Below are 24,094 nucleotides of genomic sequence, written 5' to 3'. Positions count from 1 at the left end.
GCCATTTTTTTAAAAGGAACATAATCTGAGATGGCGTCGTATCTAAATTTGAACCTCTATATGTGTAGTATATGTGGTCCAAATATGCTTCTACCATTAAATACACAATAATTCTTATAATATTTGCACGAATCTGCCGCATATAGGTACATGTGAAGATACATTTTGCACTTAATAAATGGTAATTAACATAACTAAAAAGTTAAAAATATTTCCTAAAAAATATTTTTACGCTCTTTTTAATGGCCGTATTAACTATTTGAAAAATTAATACATACAGGGTGAAATAATTGAAAAAAAAAACAACATATTTTTACATAAAACCAGGAAAAACACAACTTCTGGTAAACCGATTCTTCCGGTTCAAGACCTCGATCTTATACATCAAAAAAAGAACCTATATACCAAATTTGGTTGAAATATGAAGTCACGTTCAAAAGTTATCGTGCTATTAGTCACATATGTATAGTCGCCATTTTGAATCCCCGCCATTTTTGTAAAAGGCAAAATCTGAGATGGCCTCCTTTCTAATTTTGAACCTTTATATATTGATGTGATCTTTATTATTGATATGAGATAATATTCTTATATGTTACTTAATTTAATCAATGTATTAATACTAATCTAATTAATTAACCAGATCACATATCAATATGTTTTCAATCTCAGGGCGAATTATAAATTAATTACTTACTTCCGTGGCTTCTAAATATTTCTTAATGGTTCCTAATCGGGATAGAAAAGAAAAGAGTAAAAAAAATACACATATGGGTTACAATTATAATCAAAATATTTTTTATTTTATTTAAAAAGGCAATCAATGCTTAATATTTGCTATTTCTTATTATTCTTAAACATAACATTTACAAATGGGAATCTTATTTCCTTTTGGTTTTCAATTGAAAGTTTTTATTAACATTTAACTATTAGGAGTTATTAGGAACAACTCTATTTAAGTTTGATGAAGCTTTTCTGATATTATTGATTATGTTATTCAATTTTTTATGTGGAATTTAATACGAAAACCCATACATTCATGTCCAAACAAATGAGACTGACCTTTTCCTGGTGAACTGAAAATGTCCTCACACAAGACCCTTTCCTGCTATCCTTGGCTGCGATCAAACCTCGTCCTGGCTTCCAGTGATGTTCTCCTTTGAAAAACTAGCTCGAATAGCTCTCGTTCCTGCTTTTGTCGTGATGCTGTGTTCTACCTTTTTCGAAACTGCTATCAGCTACCGGGACACTCTGGGCTCAAGGAGGTTCTTTTACTCTCGACCTGGCCTACTTCTCGTTCCACGATAGATACTCCACACTCACGGAACTACACCGGCTTTCTCACTCCTCGAACACTACCGTCTACTACTCGACTTCACTTCTCGACAGCTCAAAACATTCTGCTCTCACTTTGTCATCCATTCCCCTACTTTCTAAATATCCCTTCCAGATTCACAAATCAATTTTCCACCACCAACTCTCATTCGTAATATTCCTCAAAACCAATTTTTAATCTTTCTAAATATGCTTAATGGATTTCAAAGGAAAATATTTAATTCCCATTCTAAAATACTTTCTAACTATTTACAAATTTTAATGACCTATTCTCTCTTTCAAATGAGTCTTATTTAGCATAGGCTAATGATCGAAACCTTCCGCGAAAAACGATAATGAACTATCATCTATTTCACTGAGTTTTATTTAGCATAGGCTAATGATCGACCTTCCGAGAAGAACGATAATGGTACGCGTCATTCACTTTGTTTATCTAAGCACATTGTTCCGAGTTTCGTACGCTTATTCTAATCACTTCTTAAAATTAAATATAACAATTTGTTGTATACAGGTTGTTCTAAATTTATATGCCCGTGGTTGAGAAAATTGAAATTATTTTATATTACATTGAATTTTGTTTATAATTATCAAAATTTAATTTTCATATCAAATAGAAATATAACAATATGTAGTATATGTGGTCCAAATTATATGCTTCTATCATTAAATGCGCAATTCTTATAATATTTGCACGAATCTGCCGCACTATTAAGGCCCCGTCTCACCATCAAATAATTGACAGTTATTTGATCAAACTTGACAGTTAGTGACACAAAGTGACAGTTAGTGACGTCACATCCTGAGTGTTCATTGTGGATAATAATGAAAAATTTTAATTTTAAATAGAGTACAAACAAGTTAGACAACTCAATACAAAAAATTTGATCAAACTAGACTGATAGTGAGAGCACAGATTATTAGAATTTCAAAAAAACTGCAATTGTGACGTCACTTTGACGTACTTCCTCAAGTACGTCAAGTTTGCTCAAACTGTTTGATCAAATTATTTGATGGTGAGACGCGGCCTTTAGACTCATTGGTCTGTGAGCACAATATACCTTGTGTTGTCATTCTTAAGCATACCTACCGATTTAGTCATAAGGCTCACTCCCTCGAAGGGGAAAATTTACGCATCCCAGATACTTATGGTATCAAAAGGATTGAGCTCTGGTGGAGTTCTTTCCATACTAGCGAGCCCTAGGTGACTTGGTTGCTTCCCGCATGGTCTTATAGAGGACTTCATTCAGACCCAGCTTTTTATATTTTCTAGATTCTAGGAGTAGTACATTCTTTCACGGTTTTTGCTTTAAATTTTAAAGAACCGCTTGGATTGACATGAAATTTGGCATACGCATAGCTAACATGTCAAAGAAAAAAAAGTGATATGGTGCCGATGTGTGCTTTTGCCCTGTTGGTGAGTTTCACCCCATCTCGGAGGTGAAAAAATATATGTCCAAAATAAGTCCCGAAATGGATAAACTGACTAATTTTAAGCTACTTTTGTTCTATAGTTTTGTCACCAATTCAATACTTTTCGAGTTATTTGCAAGTGAATATGTTCATTTTTCAACAAAATAACCACGTTTTTAGACGGTTTTTCGCAAATAACTCAAAACGTAAGCATTTTGTCGAAAAAAATATTCTTAGCAAAACTATAGCCTATAAAAAAGTGAAAAAACGATGTATATATATTAGGTCTCTATACCTAGCAAAAACATAGTTATAGCTAATGAAAAATAGGTTCAAATTCGAAAAATTCCAAATAGAATAATTCAATGTGAAATATCCAAATAATGAAGCATTCTTGGGGAAAACACGTTACAACTTATTTAAAGTGTTTATAAAAATCATTATTTCTGTTTTTATAAAAAAAAAATTCTAGTATCAAATGTAAGCAAGTTACGCTCAAAATAAAGTTGGTCCCTTTTGTTTTGGCAAAAAAAAAATCAGGAAGATCACCCCTCAATTAGCAACTTAAATGAAATTAATCGTTACCGCTTCACAAGTTACTTTACTTATGTTGTGTTTATATGATCTGTAAGTTTCATTGATTCAAAGTGCTTATTTTTGAAAAAATTTGGTTTTAAAGTAAAATTTTTAAAAATTTTAATTTTGAAAAAAATGTTTTTTTTTAAATAACTTAAAAATTGGTAGAGATACCAAAAATGTTATACAATAAAAAAAGTCGGCTTTACTTTTCTGAATATTTTGTATTTTTTTGTTTTTCTGTAAGACAAAAATCAGTTAAGATTCGGTGTTTCTAAATTTGCATACACTCGTGATAAGTGACTCGTTCAAGCCCTTTGAACTACAGCTCTTTCAAAAATAAGGACTTTGAACCGATGAAACTTACAGATCATACGCGAGTAAGAAACTTGTGAAGTGGTAACAATTAAGTCCATTTGAAATGCTAATTAGGAGGTGATTTTCCCGATTTCTTACCAAAAAAAGGGACCAACTTTATTTTGAGCGTAATTTGTTTACTTTTGATGCTAAGAAATTTTTTTAAAAAACAAAAATAAGCATTTTTTAAACACTTTAAAAAAGTTAAAATGATTTTCCCCCAAAAAAGTGCTTTGTTTTTTGGTTATGGCACGTTAAAATATTCGATTTGGAATTTGACGAATATGAACCTCTTTTTTCATTAGCTATAACTCTGCTTCTACTAGGTATGGTGACCTAATATATTATACACCATGTTTTTCATTTCTTTAGGTGCTATATTTTTGATAAGAATTTTTTTTCGACCAAATACTTACTTTTCGAGTTATTTGCGAAAAATCGACCGAAAACGTGGTAATTTTGTAGAAAAATGAACATTATTCACTCGCAAATAACTCGAAAAGTATTAACTTGGTGAAAAAACTTTATAGAACAAAATTTCAATCCAAGCGGTTCTTTAAAATTTAGAGGTTTTGCAATATTTTACCTTTAAAGAACATACTAGAGGTTCTTCGGAGTTCAGTTGGAGAGAGAATAATAGGTATTGTCTGGGTACCTTCCAATCTCTATTGTCTAGTATTTTAATTTCTAGATCTCTGTACTTGACAATATTTTCGTTATACATTATAGGTTTGTTCCAACACGACCGAGAACCGTCACGAAACGGTAATGCTCCTGCGCAGTAAACAAAATCCGTTCCAACAAAAATATGATCGTCATCGGATCGTCCTTCCCACTGTTCCAACAAGAATTGTGATCTTTCGGTGACGGTTTCGTGATGATCATTTCAGTAATCGGGCAAATGCATTTGGACTGACTTGCGCACTAGGACTTAATTCTTTAAAGTTTTTGAGCCTTTGATCGACTAAAAGCACACAAGCTGTCACCAATAAAAATGACAAATATATGATTACCGTCATGGGACGATAACTGGGCGATACAATTACGAACATGCGCACAACAAACGGTACAAGTAGTTTCGTGACGATTTCTGGACCGTCCAAAAGTTCATGTTGGAACAAACCTTATGTAACACGCAGATTATTACTGTTAGGTGTCCCCACATGAATTAGTGCTGTTTGTCCCATTAATTTATTAAGTAATATGAGATATGGCCTATTATGTGCCACTGTTTACTCTGTGAGGACAATACGGTCCCAGTATAGCTCCTAGCTAACAAAAAAAATGCTTTATACACCAGAGAAAACAATTGTTTAATTTGTTAATTGAGCTTAAATTCACCAAAGTTAAACAATAATTAAAATATACATTATTTGACAAAGTCCATTTGGCACTAAAACAGTCATAGTAACACATATAATATATTTGCATTCAGTAAACTCTCCTAAGAATCCTAATAAAATATGTTATTTTCATCCTCACTTCCACTTAAACTGATCTTCATAACAGTTTAAGGAACACACATGTCCAATTATTTTCCTAAAAAAAAAATATGAGAAATTACTATAAAATATTTAATCAGAAATGTATCTATACAAATAGCAACAAGTTACATATTAATAGAATGGCCCGCTCGTTCTCCGGACCTTAATCCGTCAGATTTTTTCTTTGGGGTTTTTGAAAGTCACTTATTTACATTAGGCGGTAAACATGTTTGCAGGATTTGAAACAAAGAATTATTGATGAATTTGAACTAATATGTGGTGAAGTCACAAATTTAATAATACTATTGAGCATTTTTGATGATTTTTTAAAATCATTATTCTTATTGGTCTTAGTAAATAAATTTACCTATTCTTTAACTGTAAAATGATCTATTCCTCATTTTAACAATTTTTTTCGACCAAACTAAACAAAATAATGGTTAGCCCAATTTCACAACATTCACACTGAGTCTACTAGTCCATTCTTTCACGGTTTTTGCTCTAAATTTTAAAGAACCGCTTGGATTGACATGAAATTTGGCATACGTATAGCTTACATGTCAAAGAAAAAAAGTGATATTGTGCTGATGTGTGCTTTTGCCCTCGGGGTGACTGTTACCCCCTCTTGGAGGTGAAAAAATATATATCCAAAATAGGTCCGGAAATGGATAAACTGATTAATTTTAAGTAACTTTTGTTCTATAGAGCTTTTTCACCAAGACAACACTTTTCGAGTTATTTGCGAGTGAATATGTTCATTTTTCAACAAAATAACCACATTTTTAGACAGTTTTTTGCAAATAACTCAAAAAGTAAGTATTTTGTCGAAAAAAAAAGTTCTTAGCAAAAATATAACCTATAAAAAAGTAAAAAAAATGGTGTACGCGTTAGGTCTCTGTATTTCGTAGAACCAGAGTTATAGCCAATGAAAAATAGATTCATATTTACCAAATTTCAAATAGAATATTTCGACGTGAAATATCCAAAAAAGTAAGCACTTTTTGGGGAAAATCCATTATAACTTTTTTAAAGTGTTTAAAAAAAGCTTCATTTTTGTTTTTACAAAAAGTTTCTAGCATTAAATTTAAGCAAGTTACGCTCAAAATAAAGTTGGTCCCTTTTGTTTTTGCAAAAAAGAAATCGGGAAGACCACCCCCTAATTAGCAACTTAAATGAAATTAATCATTACCGCTCCACAAATGATTTTACTTATGTTGTGTTTATATGATCTGTAAGTTTCATCGATTCAAAGTGCTTATTTTTGAAAAAATTTGGTTTTAAAGTAAAATTTTTAAAAATTTAAATTTTAAAAAATATGCTTTTTTTCAAAATAACTTAAAAATTGTTATAGCCACTTTACACGATGCAAGTAATTGCGCAATTAATTGCACAATTTCTTGCGCAAGAACTTGTGCAATAAGTTGCAACTAACTTTCTGCAATAAAGTGATTACACGGTGCAAACAATTGCATAAACTGACATGAAATAGACAGAAACTTTGACAAAATAGAATAAATTTTAGGTTATGTTTGTTTTTACAAATTAAATGTAATTTTTTGAGTAGAATTATCAGATATTAGATTAAAGATGTTAGATTATAATTTGAGAAAATTATAATATTATGTATTAAGTATAACAAAATCAATTAATACCTAATCCAAGTATGTAATACATATTATTCATTTACAAAAGGAAACAAGTTGTAAGAAATAAAATAGTTTTTTTTAATCCCTATGTTGCATAATTAAAGTTATTCACCTGAATAATATTATCTGTGAAGCGTGAAATTGGTAAAAAGTTCCTCTAGTTTTGTTAATAAATTGTTTGGTTTGAAATTTAAGATGACAGAAGTTCAATGTCATCAAAATCTTTTATTTGTTGACAGCAGAAAAGTAAAAACAAACACTGTAGCCTTAAAAGTTACTAAAAATATAACCAAATTGCAGAAAAAATTGCATGAAAAATAGGACATGTTCTATTTAGCTGCAACTTATTCTTGCAGCAAGGAGTTGCAGCTTTTCTGTGCAATTCGCGTATGACACGATGCAATTTCTATTGCTGCAAGAAATTGTGCAATTAATTGCGCAATTAGTTGCATGGTGTAAAGTGGCTATTAGAGATACCAAAAATCTCGAAAAATAAAAAAAGTCAGATTTGCTTTTCTGAATATAATGTATTTTTTGTTTTTCTGTTAGACAAAAATTGATTAAGATTTGGTGTTTCTAAATTTGCATACATTCGTGATCAGTGACTCGTTCAACCCCTTTTAACTACAGCCCTTTCAATAATAAGGACTTTGTACCGATGAAACTTACAGATCATATAAATAATATATACACGAGTCAAGAAACTTGTTAAGTCGTAACGATTAAGTTCATTTAAGATACTAATTGGGGCGTGATTTTCTCGATTTTTTTACCAAAACCATAAGGGACTAACTTTATTTTGAGCGTAACTTGTTTAATTTTGATGCTAGAAATTTTTTTTATAAAACAAAAATGAAGCTTTTTTTAAACACTTTAAATAAGTTGTAATGAGTTTTCCCCGAAATCTGCTTCATTTTTGGTTATTTCACGTTAAAGTATTCCATTTGGAATTTGACGAATATGAACCCATTTTTCATTAGCTATAACTCTGCTTCTACTAGGTGAAAAGACGTGACATATACACCATTTTTTTAAATTTTTTACGGGCTATATTTTTGCTAAGAATGTTTTTTCGACAAAATACTTACTATTTGAGTTATTTGCGAGAAACCGTCTAAAAGCGTGGTTATTTTGTTTATTTTATTTAAGATACTAATTAGGGGGTGATTTTCTCGATTTTTTAACAAAACCAAAAGTTACTAACTTTATTTTGAGCGTAACTTGTTTAATTTTGATGCTAGAAATTTTTTTTATAAAACAAAAATGAAGCTTTTTTTAAACACTTTAAATCAGTTGTAATGAGTTTTCCCCGAAATGTGCTTCATTTTTGGTTATTTCACGTTAAAGTATTCCATTTGGAATTTGACAAATATGAACCTATTTTTCATTGGCTATAACTTTACTTCTACTAGGAGTAGATACGAGATATATACAACATTTCTTTAAATTTATTACAGGCTATAGTTTTGCCAAGAATGTTTTTTCAACAAAGTCCTTACTATTTGAGTTATTTGCGAAAAACCGTCTAAAAGCGTGGTTATTTTGTTGAAAAAATGAACATATTCACTGCCAAATAACTCGAAAAGTATTGACTTAGTGAAAAACTCTATAGAACAAAAGTTACTTAAAATTAGCCAGTTTATCCATTTCCTGACTTTCTTTGGACGAATATTTTTTTACCCCCAAAGGGGGTGAAACCCACCCCCAGGGCAAAAGCACATATCGGCACAATATCACTTTTTTTCTTTGACTTATTAGCTATGTGTATACCAAATTTCATGTCTATCCAAGCGGTTCTTTAAAATTTAGAGGTTTTGCAATATTTTACCGTTAAAGAACGGACTATACAAATTGCACTGAATCTTAATATTTAATGCCACAGAATGTAAAAAAATGAAAAAAATTAAATTATGGTAGTCAGGGCATTTTGCCTATCTTAACACCTTTTATAGTTATTTATGTATCAAGGGCATTAAATAGATGTTTATACCCTAAGAACGACAAGCTTATAAACTCGACGGCCTTTGGCCCGAGACTTTGTATGTCGCCCAAGGGTATAAACATCTAATAATGCATGTGGTGCTTACAAAACTTTATGTCATACTGGTTCATTACATCAATTAAAGTTTTAATTTTAATTTATATTAATTAGAAGAAATATTGTATCGCAGCAGGTATTTAGTACCGTTGCTGGGAAAGTGATGTTAGTTAGCAATTATGTGGTTCGTAACTAAGTAACAAATACACAATATTAAACCGGTATGGCATAAAATAAATTATAAAATGAACCATTGACTTACCTATTTTTCTTTGATAGCTACATTGAAAGTAACCATTCCGTGATTAGAATACGAAGACAGGACACTATTGGGAAACATAATGCATTTTTTGAACAGCTCATCTTCAGGCATTTCGTTTAAACAATAGTCTGTTCTGATCAATTTCTTCTCTGGTCTTCTCATGTCTATTATTGATACCTCATAGATAAACGTTTTTAAATCGTTTTTGCTCCCCACAATTTCAGCAGCCATCAGACAATGTTCAGCCACTCTTCGACAAGTAATTCTAAATATGTGATTACACGTTATAATACACTTTCTATCAAATATTTTATTGTAACAGTTGTTCTGGTCTAAGCGGAAAGAATCAGTGTAACTTGTACTGCCGCAGTATATAACTGAGTCGAAATGAAAATTTATAAGGTGCTGAACTATAACTTCATGATTTCCATTTGATGTACAAGTTGGAAAAGGGCAATTGTAAGGTTTAAACGAACATTCACTTTCGTGTTTTACGATATGATTGGCAGATCCTATTTCTAAACATCCAGAATCGTGATACACACACGGATATTGAACACCTGCTGTCAGGCCTTCTAAAGAATAGTTTCGGGTATTACCAAATGCTGATCTGCATGTTGGACACTTTTCTAGTCTAGGTCTACACATGTTGCAAATACTGTGGCCTGAACTGCATTGAAAAATAGGTGGCTTCATAAAGTTTTTACACACAGGACATTCAAAAAAGTGTAATATTTTATCATCGATTGTTTCCCCTGAAGATTCTTCCAATTTGATTTTAAATATATTAGTAATAGTATCAGAAATGTGGGAGATTTGCTTAAGTGCATCTAGGTCGATTTCCACAGCAATGTTTTCATTAAACTCGTTATAAATGTGATACGAAGAAACAATTTTTGATTTTGTTTTAATGTAGTTTTCACTACCTCCTTTGTGCTTGACTGAGTACTCACAAAACGAAGAGTAATCATCATCTACACTACAAATTATGTAGAATAGCTTATTTTTTTGAAGATTGGTCTGCATCCTAAGTATAAAAGTGTGTTGCTTCATTACCAGTAACTTTACCATGTTTGTATCATTGAGGGAGGTTTCTAAGAAAAATAAGTTGTTTTCAAAGTTAATAACATGATCGCCATGGCATTCTTTAAAGTGTTCTATGAAATCAATCGTACTTCCTTCCCAATCACAACCGAACTTTAACATGGAGCATACTTTGGTGCGATATTTACAACCACTTTGGTGAAAATCTAAATCTTCATACGATACCCTTACAGCACAACCTTTGGCTTTATATTTGCAAGGCAGTTTTAATAAATTCAATATATTTTCCAAAGCTGAGTTTTTCATACTCTTCCAGTTCATTACTTCCTGCTTTTCTTCATAACATTTTGTACATACGTTTCCTACATTCTCCACTAACATAATAGGAGGTTTTAAAATATCTTTACAAACTGCACAGAAGAGGCACATGCTTTCTAGTAATTCATCCATAAAACTCATGAGCGATTGTTCTGCCATTGCACCTTAAAAAAGATATGTAATGATAACATTGTATTATGCTAAAGAAAATTTAAGTAAATTCACAGGATTCAATGTTATAAAATGTTACGATCTTCTACATTCTGTCCTATTTAAAAGGTCTTGCATTTTGAAGCACGTTTTATATTTAGAACAAGCGATGGAGTTTAAATGTCTAGGCATCACACTATCTAGCTACGTATTTTATTTGCAATTGTTAATACAAAACTTCACACAAATATGTTTGTAATACAGTAAAACCTCCGTTAACCGAACCCTTTTTAACTGAAACATCGTTTAACCGAAACGTCCATATAAGTAATAAACATAGCTGCAAAACATAAATGTCAAAGGAAAAGAAATTTTTTTTAAAAACATTTCAAATGTGTTCATTTTCCTTAATTTTATTGTTGTGTTCTATTTTACAATAAAGAAAACATTACGAATTCACCTCATAGTATGTTTTAATACCAACTTTGACCAAGAACTATGTAATTTGATGCAAGAAGAATACAAAAAGCAATGTTATTTTTAACTGAAATTCTTGTTATCCGAGACGCACTTCCCCCCAATTATTTCAGTTAATGGAGGTTTTACTGTAATAGCAAAAATAATATAGATGCATACTATATTCTTTGATAATAGGTAATCATCTTTTGTCTGGAGTAACATCATGGTGGCTGTAACCTCACAAATGATTCGTGATAACATTGGTGTTTTTCCAATAATTTTAATTAAAGATAGTGTTTGTTTATTCTGATATGATTTTATTTATGGCCCAGAACATTAAACAAAGATTGACCCACAATACACTATAGACACATATGCATCTACATTCCTTGCTTTAAACTTAACTTTAAATCCAACGTTATCTCATTTACGATGAGTAAAATTTACTTATTACAAAAACTATGAATATATATTTTATTGTTTTTGATCTTGCTCTTATATACAGTCGAACCTGCTTATTGGAATACTGGTTATAGGAATATCTCAGTTTGAGGAATAGAAATTTGAGGTCCCGAAAGCTTCTACTAGCTAACAATGATCAGTTATTAGAATATCTCGATTATAGGAATACTTTTGCTTGGCTCAAAGGGCTCGACTGAATACTTTTGCTTGGCACAAAGGGTTCGACTGTATTAGGTATTGTTAATGATGGTAGTGTTTAACAATTGGTTAAGATTACAGTTTACGTTATTGGCACAATTATGGTCAGTGAAATTAAAAGATCCTACAATACTACATTAAAAATGTATTTATAAGGTAACTTACCTATTTTTTCTGTAGATATTTGTACAGTTTACTGCGAATGCCTTTTTATTTCACACATGTAATGAAACTTAAAAAACTGTAACAATGTGTAAGATTCTTACGTCAGGTTTTTCACTATCATCACTGTTGTGAAATGTATAAACTGAATAACAATCACATCAACATTTGAACTTATATTATTAATAATTATTATCGATCTGGGATCTGGTACTTTCTGTTTATTTTTAAAATTTATCACAAAATGTAAACAAACCACACAAACCAACAAACTAAATCTTCAAATGTCATATGTCATTCAATCTTCTCTTTTGCCATCAAGTGTTTTAGAGTGAGCTATTAAGCTATTCAGCTACACAAAATACAATGAACAGGTCTGGAATGGAAATTAATATAATATTTCAAAAACTAATGATGAATATTAAGATATTTAGAAAACTGCTGGCGATCTTTTTGTTTAATAAGTTAACAAGTTTAATAAAAAGTTTATTACTTATTTAAATAGGAAAAATGTAAGGTTCTTCTTATTCTTCTTTTGACATCATAATCCTGGATGGATCTTTGCCTGCTTGGCTATGTCCTTCCATTCAGATCTCTCTTGTGCCCTTCTCCTCCATGCATTGTCTTATATTCATGCTTTTCAATTCGGCTTGAACTCATTCCGTCGACGCCCTCCTATTTTATAATGTTTAGCTCAATTTTTCCTGACTCCCTTTAATTTTTCCTTCTTCGTTTCCCCTTTAATTCGTCCAATTTTGAACATAGGCTTCCCCCAGTTTCCTCCATTTGCTTCTTTTTAGTGCTTTCTGTTTCCAGTGCGTTCCTCCTATCTTTTTAATGTCGTCTCCCCCCCAAGTAGCAATTTTTCGACACATTGGTTGTCAGTACAAACAAATGCACTGTATATAACGTTGCCCGAGAGCATTTTCAGTTGTTTCGCCCAACGTGTCCCCTATCCCGACTGACATTACGATGTTACAACTTTAAGTAATAGGTACCTTTAGTTATACGGGCAACTAATTTATTACCATTGTGACAACTACATATCACAGTTCAGTTTTTTCAACAATCGCAACGACTTAAAAACGTTATAATGCTAAACTAATTTACGCCCTGGCCGATTTGGGTTTTCTGGCCGACTCTGAAATTGTCTGTCACGACCCTAGGTGTTTGACACCTTTGCGGCAACTTCAGAAGGAGAAAAAGAATTTACTTTATAACCTTATTTTTTTCTTATTTTATATGTTTTATTTTGCTGGAAATTTTCGATTTATTTAACAACCTGTTTGTTTGTTTTTTTAATAGCTGGTTTCCATTCCATTGCCCACTGTTTTATCAGTAGATTTGATAACCTTAATCTTTCAATCTTTGTATCAGCTTTGCTAGACGGGGTTGCCAGGTCAGTTTTTACTCTTTCAGTAGTTTTGCTCTCACAAAATCAGTAGATTCTTTTTAGGCCATGTAAATACAGTATACTTATACAGTAATCTGCATATCCGTCTTAACTGTCCCAAGAGGAATTCCAAAAAATTGGAAACCTAATTATTCCAAAACAACAACTGGTAATTACCATTTTTTAGCTAAAATCTACTAAATCAAAAACTAAAATATACTTAAGGATTTTTGGGATATATTTGGGATTTTTGATAATAAAAACAACAGCTAACTTACGGGGATAGGCGTAAAATGTCGCCCGTTAAAATGTTCAATGTATTTTAAATGTTTTCATTTTTTGCGAATCCTAAGAAAACTAAAAGTATTTTGAAAAATTTAAACGCAGAAAGAAAGATTACGTTATTCCAAGGACAAAAAGTCCAAGGACAAAAATGTAGTGTCATTTTAATTCCAAATATCTCATTCAAAAGAAACGTTTTGGTTTTTCTAAATAATGCAGTCTTTCATTCTGCGTTTAAATTTTTCAAAAATACTTATTATAGTTTCCTAATGATTCGAAAAAAATGAATAGGTACATTTAACAACTAGAATATTTTGTCATCCACTAATTTTAACAGCTGCATGTCTGGATCAAATTCTTCAAACAATTGTTTCGCATTTAACATTAGAAACACGTGAACACAACATTTTGTGTTTTGCAAAGTTACATATGTTTAGATATTTTATTTTTCCATCGTTAGCTTCTAATAGGCTCACCGAATGCAAGAACTCTTCAATAACACCTGAAATACTGCTTGCACTGTTACTTGAAATCTGCAAGTTTGTTACACAAGAATCCAGTTTCATTTCTCTGTAATATTCATCATCTACGTCCTGAATCTTATTTTCGGCAATGACCTATTTATTCTGAATCTTATTTTCGGATTGGGAAATTGTAACCAAATGTGTGAAAATTAATTTAGAAATGGGGTAAATACTATTAAAAAGCAAATTTTATTTTAGTCATAACAAAATGTTGAAATATACCAAAAATCTACTAAAAAATATTACCTACTACAATATTTTAAAAAATATCAAAAATCTACCAAAAAAGTAGAAATCTAGAAATCTCCTAAATGTGGAAACGCTGTTAAGGAGATGGCTACACTTTTGACACTGGTCACATGACCTCTCTGTCACCCAATAAGAGGGCGCGTTCTAAAATGGTTGGGATGGTCAGCGCGGCCGGGTTTGGTTGGCGATTGGACTTCTAAGTTGTCTTATCGGTCTAGAGTTGGTAATAAGGTATTTTTTAGTAATATTGTTTAATGCACCATTTTGCTTTTACTTGAGATTTTTGGGATGTAAAGAAAATGAAAACACAGAATATAAAAAATGCAGGCATTTTCTGATAACTTTAAAAGCACCATCAATACATTAAATTTATACAGAACATCTTTAACATAAATTTTGACTTTTATATTAAAATTTGATTTTTTTAAATTTGCATATTTTTGTCAAAAATGTCGTAAAAAAGTAGCGCGTGTGTTTTTTAAAGGTGAAGTATCCATATTTGACGGTAATCTGAGATGCGTTTATAAATTTCAGATCAGGTAATTTTGTTATGTCCTTTATGTATTTATATAAATTTAAATACCTAATACGATGTCAAAATAGTTACCTTTTTGGTTTTCGCATTCACCATACAGGTGTTAAAAATATAGGTAAAAAAACATAACTAGTCTGACTCCTTGAGCAACCATTGCACGCGCAGGTTCTTTTTATAGTCGCTTCAGTTGTCTTATGCAACGCTTACGAAACGATGTTGCTTCATAGGAGGTTGCCTAGGCAACGTCAAGACAACTCAAAAAACGTCTACCCAATTAGTGCAGAATAGGGTCGTCTTCTACGCCACGCGGTAGACAACGTTGTCGCGTCGACAAATTGCTACTTGGACCATCTCATCTGGGGTGGTCCTCTTGCTCTCTTTCCTGTCCATGGTCTCCATTGTGCATGGTCTTCATGTTGTATCGTGGTATTCCACCTATTGTCCGTTTGTCTAGCGTCATGACCGAAGCTCTATTTTAGCCTGGAAATATGTTGGCCTGCGTTATGACTTTTGCTTTATTTCTCACCCAGTTGTTTTGCTTTTTGTCTGTTCATTTTACTCGTAACATTGCTCTCTCCATGGCTCTTTGTGTCTTCATTATTTTATCCATGTTTGCTTTAGTCAAGGTCCATGTTTGGCATGCGTATGTGAGAATTGGGAGTATGCACTGGTCAAACACTTTTGTTTTTAAGTGTTGTTGTATTTTTTATTCTTTAGGACCCATTTTAATTTCCCAAATCCTGCCCAGGCTAATCTGACCCCTCTTTTTACCTCCTCTGTTGGGCTTTCCTTATTTATTTTTATTATCTGTCCCAAATATATATAATCATTTACTTCTATTGTGGTGTCGCTTAGTATTACGTTTCTACGTAATATTACCTTGTGTGTTTGTCATTGTTTTTGTTTTGGCAAAATTCATTTTTAGACTTATTTGTTCGGATTCATTTGCTAGTTTGGTTAGCATGGTTTGTAGTTCTTTAAAACTTGATGCCATTACCACAGTATATAGAGGTTCCACAGTAAAACCACTCCTCTGTCGGCGCTTTGATCTCAGGAAGTAATACCGGCAGTACGCAATTGGTAATTCACCAGTGGTGGATGCGGGTTTTCCCTGTTAAAAGGCGTACGTTTCTATGCGAATAGCAATGCGAGAGTGGGGCAAAAGCGGCCAAGAACATTGCGCGGTCGCCATGCGCGACTACAGATTTTACTTCCAATTTTTCGGAGAGTGGTTCTACTGTCCCTCTTTATACTGTGCTACTACATCGTCTGCATATCTTAGGTGGTTTAGTTTCTTTCCATTTATGTTTATTTCCATATGTATGTCCATTCCATTGCTTCGGAAGCATCTTCAAGTGCTAATGTAATTAGTTTAGGAGAAATAACATCTCCCTGTCGCACTCCACTGTCGTAGATCTATATCGTATTCGTTAGCTTTCTCTATTAGTGTCCTAATTGTTAGAAGATGGTCAGTGCGTTGCGGTGCTATATCCTTTTTGGAATCCTGCCTGCTCTGCTGGTTGATATGAGTCCAATTTGTGTGTTAGCCTGTTGTTGATAATCCTCATGAATAGTTTATAGGTACGTTTGCGACAGCAGTGATGATGGGTCTGTAATTTTTTATGTCCTTTCTATCGCCTTTTTTAAATAGCAGGATTGTAAGATTTTCATTCCATTCGTCGGGTATTTCTCCTTTATGTAGACACTGATTAAATATATTTCTTAATGTTTGTAAGATTTCTTCTTTCCCTTATTTCAACATTTCAGCAAGGATTCCATCTGGTCCCGGTGCTTTGTTGTTCTTTAATTATGATAGTGCTGCTGCTAGGTATTTCATAATTTTCCATTTCATAATTTCATGAAATTTTTAAATTTTTCCTTACTTCCTCTAATTTTTTCAGAATCCCTCTGAATTTTTCTTGGCTATCTTTAATTTTTCCTGTCTTTCCCCGACATTTAACGGTTTTATCCTGTCTTCCTCTTAATTTTATCTCGTATCCCTTTCTTTTTGCACGAGTTCCTCCTAATTTATCGTGTCTTCATTTGATTTTTCCTGACTCCCTTTTATTTTATCGTGTCTTGGGAGCAGGTGGCAATGAAATAAACCTGAAAAATAAAAATTACTTCAAATCATTAATTTATTCATTCGTGACACTTCAATTTAGATACTTAAATTTGACTTTCTTTTCACTCTTGACAGATCTTGATGGTAGGTACTTTGTTCTGACTTCTTTCTTAGGTGGTGCTAGGAGTTATCGTTTTGAACAAACTGCGTTTCCGCTTGACGTCCTAGCCTTTTATATATATGTATGTCCTTGTCGCTAGTCAAAAAGGCTTAAGTTTGAAGGGTCCATACAAAATTTCAAATTTTTCTTCAATGTGTAGGTACATTGTTTAACCTCAAACATTTACTATTTCTGCATCAAAAATAAATTTATTGATGGAAATATAATTTTCAGAACGAGTTTTATGGCACAATAGTCATTGGCCATCCAGGAAAAACATTTGATGTCTCTTTTGATACCGCATGGGGCCTTTCATGGTTATTGTCGTCAAGATGTGATACGAGCCTAACTCCAGGATGCCGTAAGTATCGTAAAATAATACTGTAAAAAACTAACCCCTTACGCTACGCCTCTGCAGGGCGACTCTAATATATTATGATTGTCAAACTCCAACACATGGCATCTCGAGAGCCCGGTTACATAGACCAGTGCCCTATACAGTGTGTGTGGTGTGGTCTGACCATTGTGTATATCAGTGGTTCCCAACCTTTTATGTCTGGCGACCCACCTTCCCAGGCAACCAAATAACGTTTACAAAACGTTGAAAAGACGTCATAATTATCACCAAATCACGTCAGTTTATCACGTTTTTTCGACGTCGAAAGTCACGTGAATATGTCCCACCATAACTGACGTCACATTTATCACGTTTTAGATACGTGATATCAAAAACGTAGTTTTTATGTCGTTTTTTAGATTATTTTTCATTTTATGGTTTTAAAAATACACAATAATAATTATTCGTATGGGCATTGTTGGTATTGTAATTTTTCATTTAACTGTTTTAAATTTAGCTTATAGGCTAAAAGTAAAACCAAATGGAAGACTTTATAAGAAAAATGCATAGAATTACAATAAAATTACAAATACCCCCAATGCAACATTATAGAATTTTCAGTTTTTATATAAGTATACTCGCATACTTACTGTGTCAAAACCTTTTACGAATATTCCGGGATCCTACGTACACGAATGTACTCAGTATATTCGGTACTAGAATATACTTTGAAGTATATGCAAAGAACATGAAATTTAGAATGTTTTTAAGGTACATGCTATGCTTGTACTACGCATATACTAAAAAGAATATAGGTACTCCGACGAATGTTGGTAGTATATGCTTCGAACATGATGCGAACATCATTGTTATGTGGGAAATGATTAAAATGAACATTATAGAAGTTTTCAGGGACTTTCTGCCCTCGGTAATAATGCAATTTTTCATTCTGCGTTTAAACGTTTCAAAAAATACTTGTTAGTTTTTTTCAGGATTCATTTAAAACACATCGGCGCGAAATTTTGCGCCTACACACTCATGTTTTATGAAATTTTTAAATATGAATTTTTTTACAGGTGGCCATAACTTGTACGATCGTTACAAATCTTCAACTTTTAAAAAGAATGGTACCCAATATTTTATACAAGATGGAGCTTTTAATTTCACTGGAGTTTATTCATACGATGATATTCATGTAAGTACTTTTTTTAATTTTCTATGTTCAGTTTAAATTCTTCATATTGGGACCGTGCAAGTTCGGCAAAGCGACCCCTATTTCTACGCTCTGTACTTTTATTCGCACTTTTAATTATATTGGCCAATTATATTAGTCCTGGTTACTGGCTAATTGTCAAGGCCATAGTCCAAAAAAATAATAAGAAGAAAAAATAAGATTCAGGTTGTGTACAGAAAACGTAAACAATTGTAAGTAAATAAAATTAGGTATTAAAATGCAGTACTGCAAGCAAAATACAATTCATTAAATTTACCTTTATATAATAATTGCATATCATATCAATATTGTGGAGCAATATATAATTTTTCTGCTTCAATGACAGAAGGTATAAAATATACGTCAATTTGACAATTTCAATTGACAATATGAATTATTTAAGATAGTTGCAATATTTCTCCGCGACTCGCGCACGGTCGTTTCTCGTTTCCCTTCCAAGTACTTGCACACCGCGAATACACACACCGGTAAAATTAGCCGAACACCTTAAAAATGGGACATGTTTGATGTCTCGAATCTCCTAATCCTGTTGTCTGATTTGAGTGATTCTTTTAGTATATTATAGCCTTATATAGTTAAGAATATCGGTGTAATAATATTGTTGCTCGACAGGTAAATGTCATTTTATACTGGGTGTTACAATCATACTGTGTTTTTTTCTTAAAGTTCGGAACACTCTGTGGAATATTCTAGCATATATAAAATATTAAAATTAAAACTCGATTGAAGACTTAGGCTTTCTTAACATTTTCTTTTTTGATTCATTTGCTTATGTTGGAAAATAAAAAAGTTATGTGCTTTAACAACTAGTCATGCTTTTTATCAATAAATCCTCATAGTGGGGGAGGAAAGTATGCTAAATTTGCAGTTACTCGAGCGTTAAGGGGACCTATTGGATTGTGATTGTAATCTATCTCTCTCGTTTGTTATTTATGAAAAAAAAACAGCAAAATATGTGATTGATGTGATCGTTCATGGGTATTCTTTCATTTTTCCGACTGTAGATATAGTCGGTTTGCTAAGCTCAGACACAACTGGCTAGTGATTTTAGTAGGTAATTTTTTTGTTTTTGACCAATTTTGCCAAAATTGGCAAAATTACTAACTATTTAGTAATTTTTTTTTAAAGATGAAGTAGTTTTCAATCCTAATAGCAATATTAATAATATTTAAAAATATTAAAATATTACTGTGTGTGTGTTTATGTTTTATGGGCACTGGTTTAAGCAACCAACTGGCCAGTCAATGTGTTTTGAATTCTCTCTTTTACAAAATATATGCTTATTATCTAAATTTAAAACTATTACTACTACTAAGTAAAAAATTAGTTGATTTTTTTCGTTGTAGATCGCCCACTCAAACGTTACATCATTTTTGTTTGTTGAAATGTCTATTGTACCGGATTCAATGCAGTTTGACAAGGCTGATGGTGTACTAGGATTAGGACCTAAAAGTGGCGATTATGAACCATTTTTCTACACTTTGTATAGAGAAAAGAAGATTAAGAATCCTATATTTTCAATTTATTTAAACAGGTAAGATATAATTTATAACTGGAAAGTTATTATAAATAAGGCACAATTTTTACCATCAAAGGGTTTGAACCATAATACTCAAACTTTGCATTCAACTCAACTTTGCATATGAATCATATTCAAACTATTCATAATCAATTGCAGGTTATACAGTAGGCGGCAAAATAAACAGTACTGAAATGAATATTGAAATGTTTATGATTATTTATACAGGGTGAGTCACCACTAACGGGACGGACAATTACAGCAAAATGGTAAGAGATTTGAAAAAAAATTTAAATTAGTAGTTTGTAAGTTGATAAAATCTACATTTTAAAATTATTTTGAAATATACAGGGTGTCCCAATAAATGGCGGCGTATCAACCCAGATAGCACAAGTACGTTTTATGGACATCCAATGGACGTACATCTGTGTACATTGGAACGTCCAATGGACGTCCCGCTAAGGTACAATGGACATCCGATGGACGTCCAACTAACGTCCAGAGTTCACAAAATTGGACGTCCATAGAACGTCCGCTACAAACGTACAGTGTACGTTGTTGAAGCTTTCAGTGTACACCTTATGTACATTCAATGTACGTCTTATGGACATTTGTAAGGTACTTTTCAGAAAGCAATCTAGTATAAATAATTTTGTGAATACCTAGCAAAAAGCCTTTATAGGAAATAGTTCCTATAATACTAAACTTATACTTTAAAATATTACACAAAATACCTTTTTTATTTCTCTTTATTATAACTTTATTGTAGGAACTTCATTATGCATGACTGCACTTGCACGATAAACAGAAAACACAAAGATATTATCACAGGGTGCATTATACTGTATGTAATAATTTAATAAAGACGAGATTCAGAACGGTTGTATATTGCAAGCGGGTTTGCCATTCTGTGAATTATCATAATTAAATCCTCCTTCAGTATTCCACAACAATTAACAGCGATAATCCCCTAAAATTACATGCCTAATACTACCTTTCACGACCGATAACGTGAAGAGTGACAACGTTGTCCAAGAAGATTCTGATTTAGTTTTTTGGGGACAATATTGAAAGGCGGGAAATTGAACACAGTTGTTACAAAATGCACATTTAAGATTTAAATTGGTATCTAATTATTGTAAGTTCTATAATTACCGATGTAGCTCCGTTATTCTGAAAAAGTTCACGATCATTTTATCATCGTCTAATATTATATAAGTTTAATTAAAATAATTTTAGTGGTTCAGTGTTTTAATTCGATGCTGAAAAAATATGTGACTACATTTATTAGAAGCTTCTTGTATTCTACTAATAATATTGCTTTGATTAAAACATAAGAAGCTATATAAATATAATTACTCATAATAATAGTCGCTTTTTGTGTAAAATCTCCATGGACCACAAATGGATGTCCAATGTACGTTGAAATCAAACGTCCGATGGACGTCGCGTAATGTACATACATATTATGTCTAGTTTTGGTCCATGGACGTTTGGACTTTAAATGTACGTTATATGGACGTCCATCGGACGTTGTGTGCTATATGGGAAAATTATATTTTTTCTTATGGAACACCCTATATTTTATTGCATTTTTTAATTGTCCGCAAAAAATAAGGTATAGTTTCATAAGGCTTCCCTATCCCTATGTACAGAGTGTTCTGAGTTATGTTGACTTTTCTTAAAATATAAAGTTTTAAAAGAAGGCTTATTCTCAAGTTATTTAAGAAATTATAAAAAAATTACTTTTACATTTAAATATTTGGATATTGGTTTAATGTATTTCATGATTAATTATTACACATTTATTTACAGGGTGTTCAAAATTTACAGTTTCATTATTGGATTATTCAATGTGTCATGATTCTTATTTTAAATGGAACACCATGTATATTAATAAATAATTATACTAATTAATTTTACCTCTTTCGAATGGTATATGGATGTCCTATACCTAGATCTCACAGTTTTTGCGTAATTTACAATTAATTAAATTCTTAATCTGTAAATCGATTTTAAAACAAAAGATGTAGTTAATTAATGGCATTGTATGACATTGTCACCTTATGACAGTACGGTCTGGTTTTTATTTTATAATTAATGTATTCCATGATTGATTATTACACATTTATTTACAGGGTGTTCAAAATTTACAGTTTCATTATTGGATTATTTAATATGATGCTTATTTTAAAGAAAACACCATATATATTAATAAATTATTGTACTAAGCACAGGTTCATCTTTCGAATGGTATAGGGATGTTCTATAACTAGGAGTCATAGTTTTTGCGTAATTTACAATTTTCTTAAACGGGAAATTGATTTTAAAAATAATATTTATAATCAATCACTCTCGATTTTTAAACTGTACGAAATAAATGTTTGTTTACTGTATCATAATGAAATGAAAATTATGTCTATTTACTAGACCATTATTATGAAAAGTAGGTATTGGTCTGTATATATGTAATACATTAAAAAAATCAGGATCTTCTATAAAGTCTAAAGTCCATAAGCGATAAGTTAAATTGATGGATTCGACCGTTACTTGATGGAAGTTCATTTTATCTAACAATAAAACACTGAAAACGTTTGTTTTCTATACTTCCACAAAATTTATTACAACTATGTGACTACAGCTGTTTCGGCAGAGTGCCTTTCTCAAGTGATATAGTTTACAATCTGTTTGCCTTTTTAAGTATTTAACTGAAGAGGTTGAGGAGTGGGGAGCTGTTGAGAAAGGCACTTTGCCGAAACAACTGTAGTCACATAGTTGTAATAAATTTTGTGGAAGTATAGAAAACAAACGTTTTCAGTGTTTTATTGTTAGATAAGTTAAATATTTATCATAATCCTGTTTGGTCTAATACTGGTGTAGTTGAGATTTTTATGGATAATAGTGGTTTCTCTTAAGTATTCTAACAGTCGTTTGACTGATTTACAATTCACCCGAAATTTTTTCTTTACTAGAATTTGGGTTTTCCGTAACAGAAAGCAGGACATCAAGCTCCTTGACGTCATCACAAATAACTGGTTTATTTTTATTTAACTTTCCGTATGCAACATTACCAGTAGCACGGTAAGAGATTTTAGATCCTCTATCAGGATACTTTTGAGCGTAAACTTAAGAAGGTAAGATACAATTTTGCAAACACTCCCCAATGCAAAGTACCATGTCTACTCTTTCGTAGATAACATGATTATTCATTTTTAGGAGCAATTAAATTTGAATATCATACACGGATGTTTATATTTTTGATAATTACCAGACCGTACTGTCATAAAATGACGATGTCATACAATGATATACATCTTTTGTTTTAAACTCGATTTACAGATTAAGAATTTAAATAATTGTAAATTACGCAATAACTATTAGACCTAGGTATAGGACATCTATATACAATTCGAAAGAAGTAACTCCGTTTAGTATAATGGTGTATTAATATACATGGTGTTGCATTTAAAATAAGCATCATATGACACATTGAATAATCCAATAATGAAACTGTAAATAATTGTGTAATAATTAATCATGGAATACATTCAACCAATATCCAACTATTTAGATCTAAAAGTATTTTTTTCATAATTTCTTAAATAACTTGACAATAAGCCTTCTTTTAAAACTTTACATTTTAAGAAAAGTCACCATAACTCAGAACACTCTATACATAGGTATAGGGAAGCCTTATGAAACTATACCTTATTTTTTGCGGACAATCAAAAATGCAATAAAATACAGGGTGTTCCATAAGAAAAAATATAACTTTGATACGCCGCCATTTAGTGGGACACTCTGTATATTTCAAAATAATTTTAAAATGTAGATTTTATCAACTTACAAACTACCAATTTAAAATTTTTTTCGAAAACAATCTTTTACCATTTCGCTG

General features: G+C 31.7%; 2 protein-coding genes across 3 annotated transcripts in view; one reads left to right on the top strand and one right to left on the bottom strand.

Annotated features, from left to right (window-relative positions):
- LOC126887461 (lysosomal aspartic protease-like) overlaps positions 1 to 24,094 on the top strand; it is a 53,943-nt gene that overhangs the window by 21,015 nt on the left and 8,834 nt on the right. The window contains exons 3-5 of the mRNA XM_050655004.1: positions 17,341 to 17,467; positions 18,520 to 18,638; positions 20,024 to 20,211. Coding sequence (XP_050510961.1) covers positions 17,341 to 17,467; positions 18,520 to 18,638; positions 20,024 to 20,211 — 434 coding nt within the window. The remainder of the gene's footprint in view (positions 1 to 17,340; positions 17,468 to 18,519; positions 18,639 to 20,023; positions 20,212 to 24,094) is intronic.
- On the bottom strand, positions 4,964 to 12,165 carry LOC126887460 (E3 ubiquitin-protein ligase sina-like). 2 transcript variants are annotated; one of them, XM_050655002.1, is made up of 3 exons: positions 11,902 to 12,165; positions 9,106 to 10,631; positions 4,964 to 5,214 (listed from the first exon to the last, which is right to left on the bottom strand). In XM_050655002.1, exon 2 carries the CDS (start codon positions 10,624 to 10,626, stop codon positions 9,106 to 9,108), a length of 1,521 nt encoding a protein of 506 aa, XP_050510959.1. In that variant the 5' UTR covers positions 10,627 to 10,631; positions 11,902 to 12,165; the 3' UTR covers positions 4,964 to 5,214. The 2 variants fall into 2 exon arrangements, with proteins under 2 accessions (XP_050510959.1, XP_050510960.1); XM_050655003.1 differs by lacking the exon at positions 11,902 to 12,165 and adding an exon at positions 11,254 to 11,437.

Source organism: Diabrotica virgifera, chromosome 6 (assembly GCF_917563875.1).
Source record: "Diabrotica virgifera virgifera chromosome 6, PGI_DIABVI_V3a".
NCBI classification, from domain to species: Eukaryota; Metazoa; Arthropoda; class Insecta; order Coleoptera; family Chrysomelidae; genus Diabrotica; species Diabrotica virgifera.
This window is presented reverse-complemented; position numbering and strand designations above follow the sequence as displayed.

Bases quoted from the DNA above. Each gene is read 5' to 3' on its own strand.
- LOC126887460 (XM_050655002.1), bottom strand. From the start codon at position 10,626: ATGGCAGAACAATCGCTCATGAGTTTTATGGATGAATTACTAGAAAGC.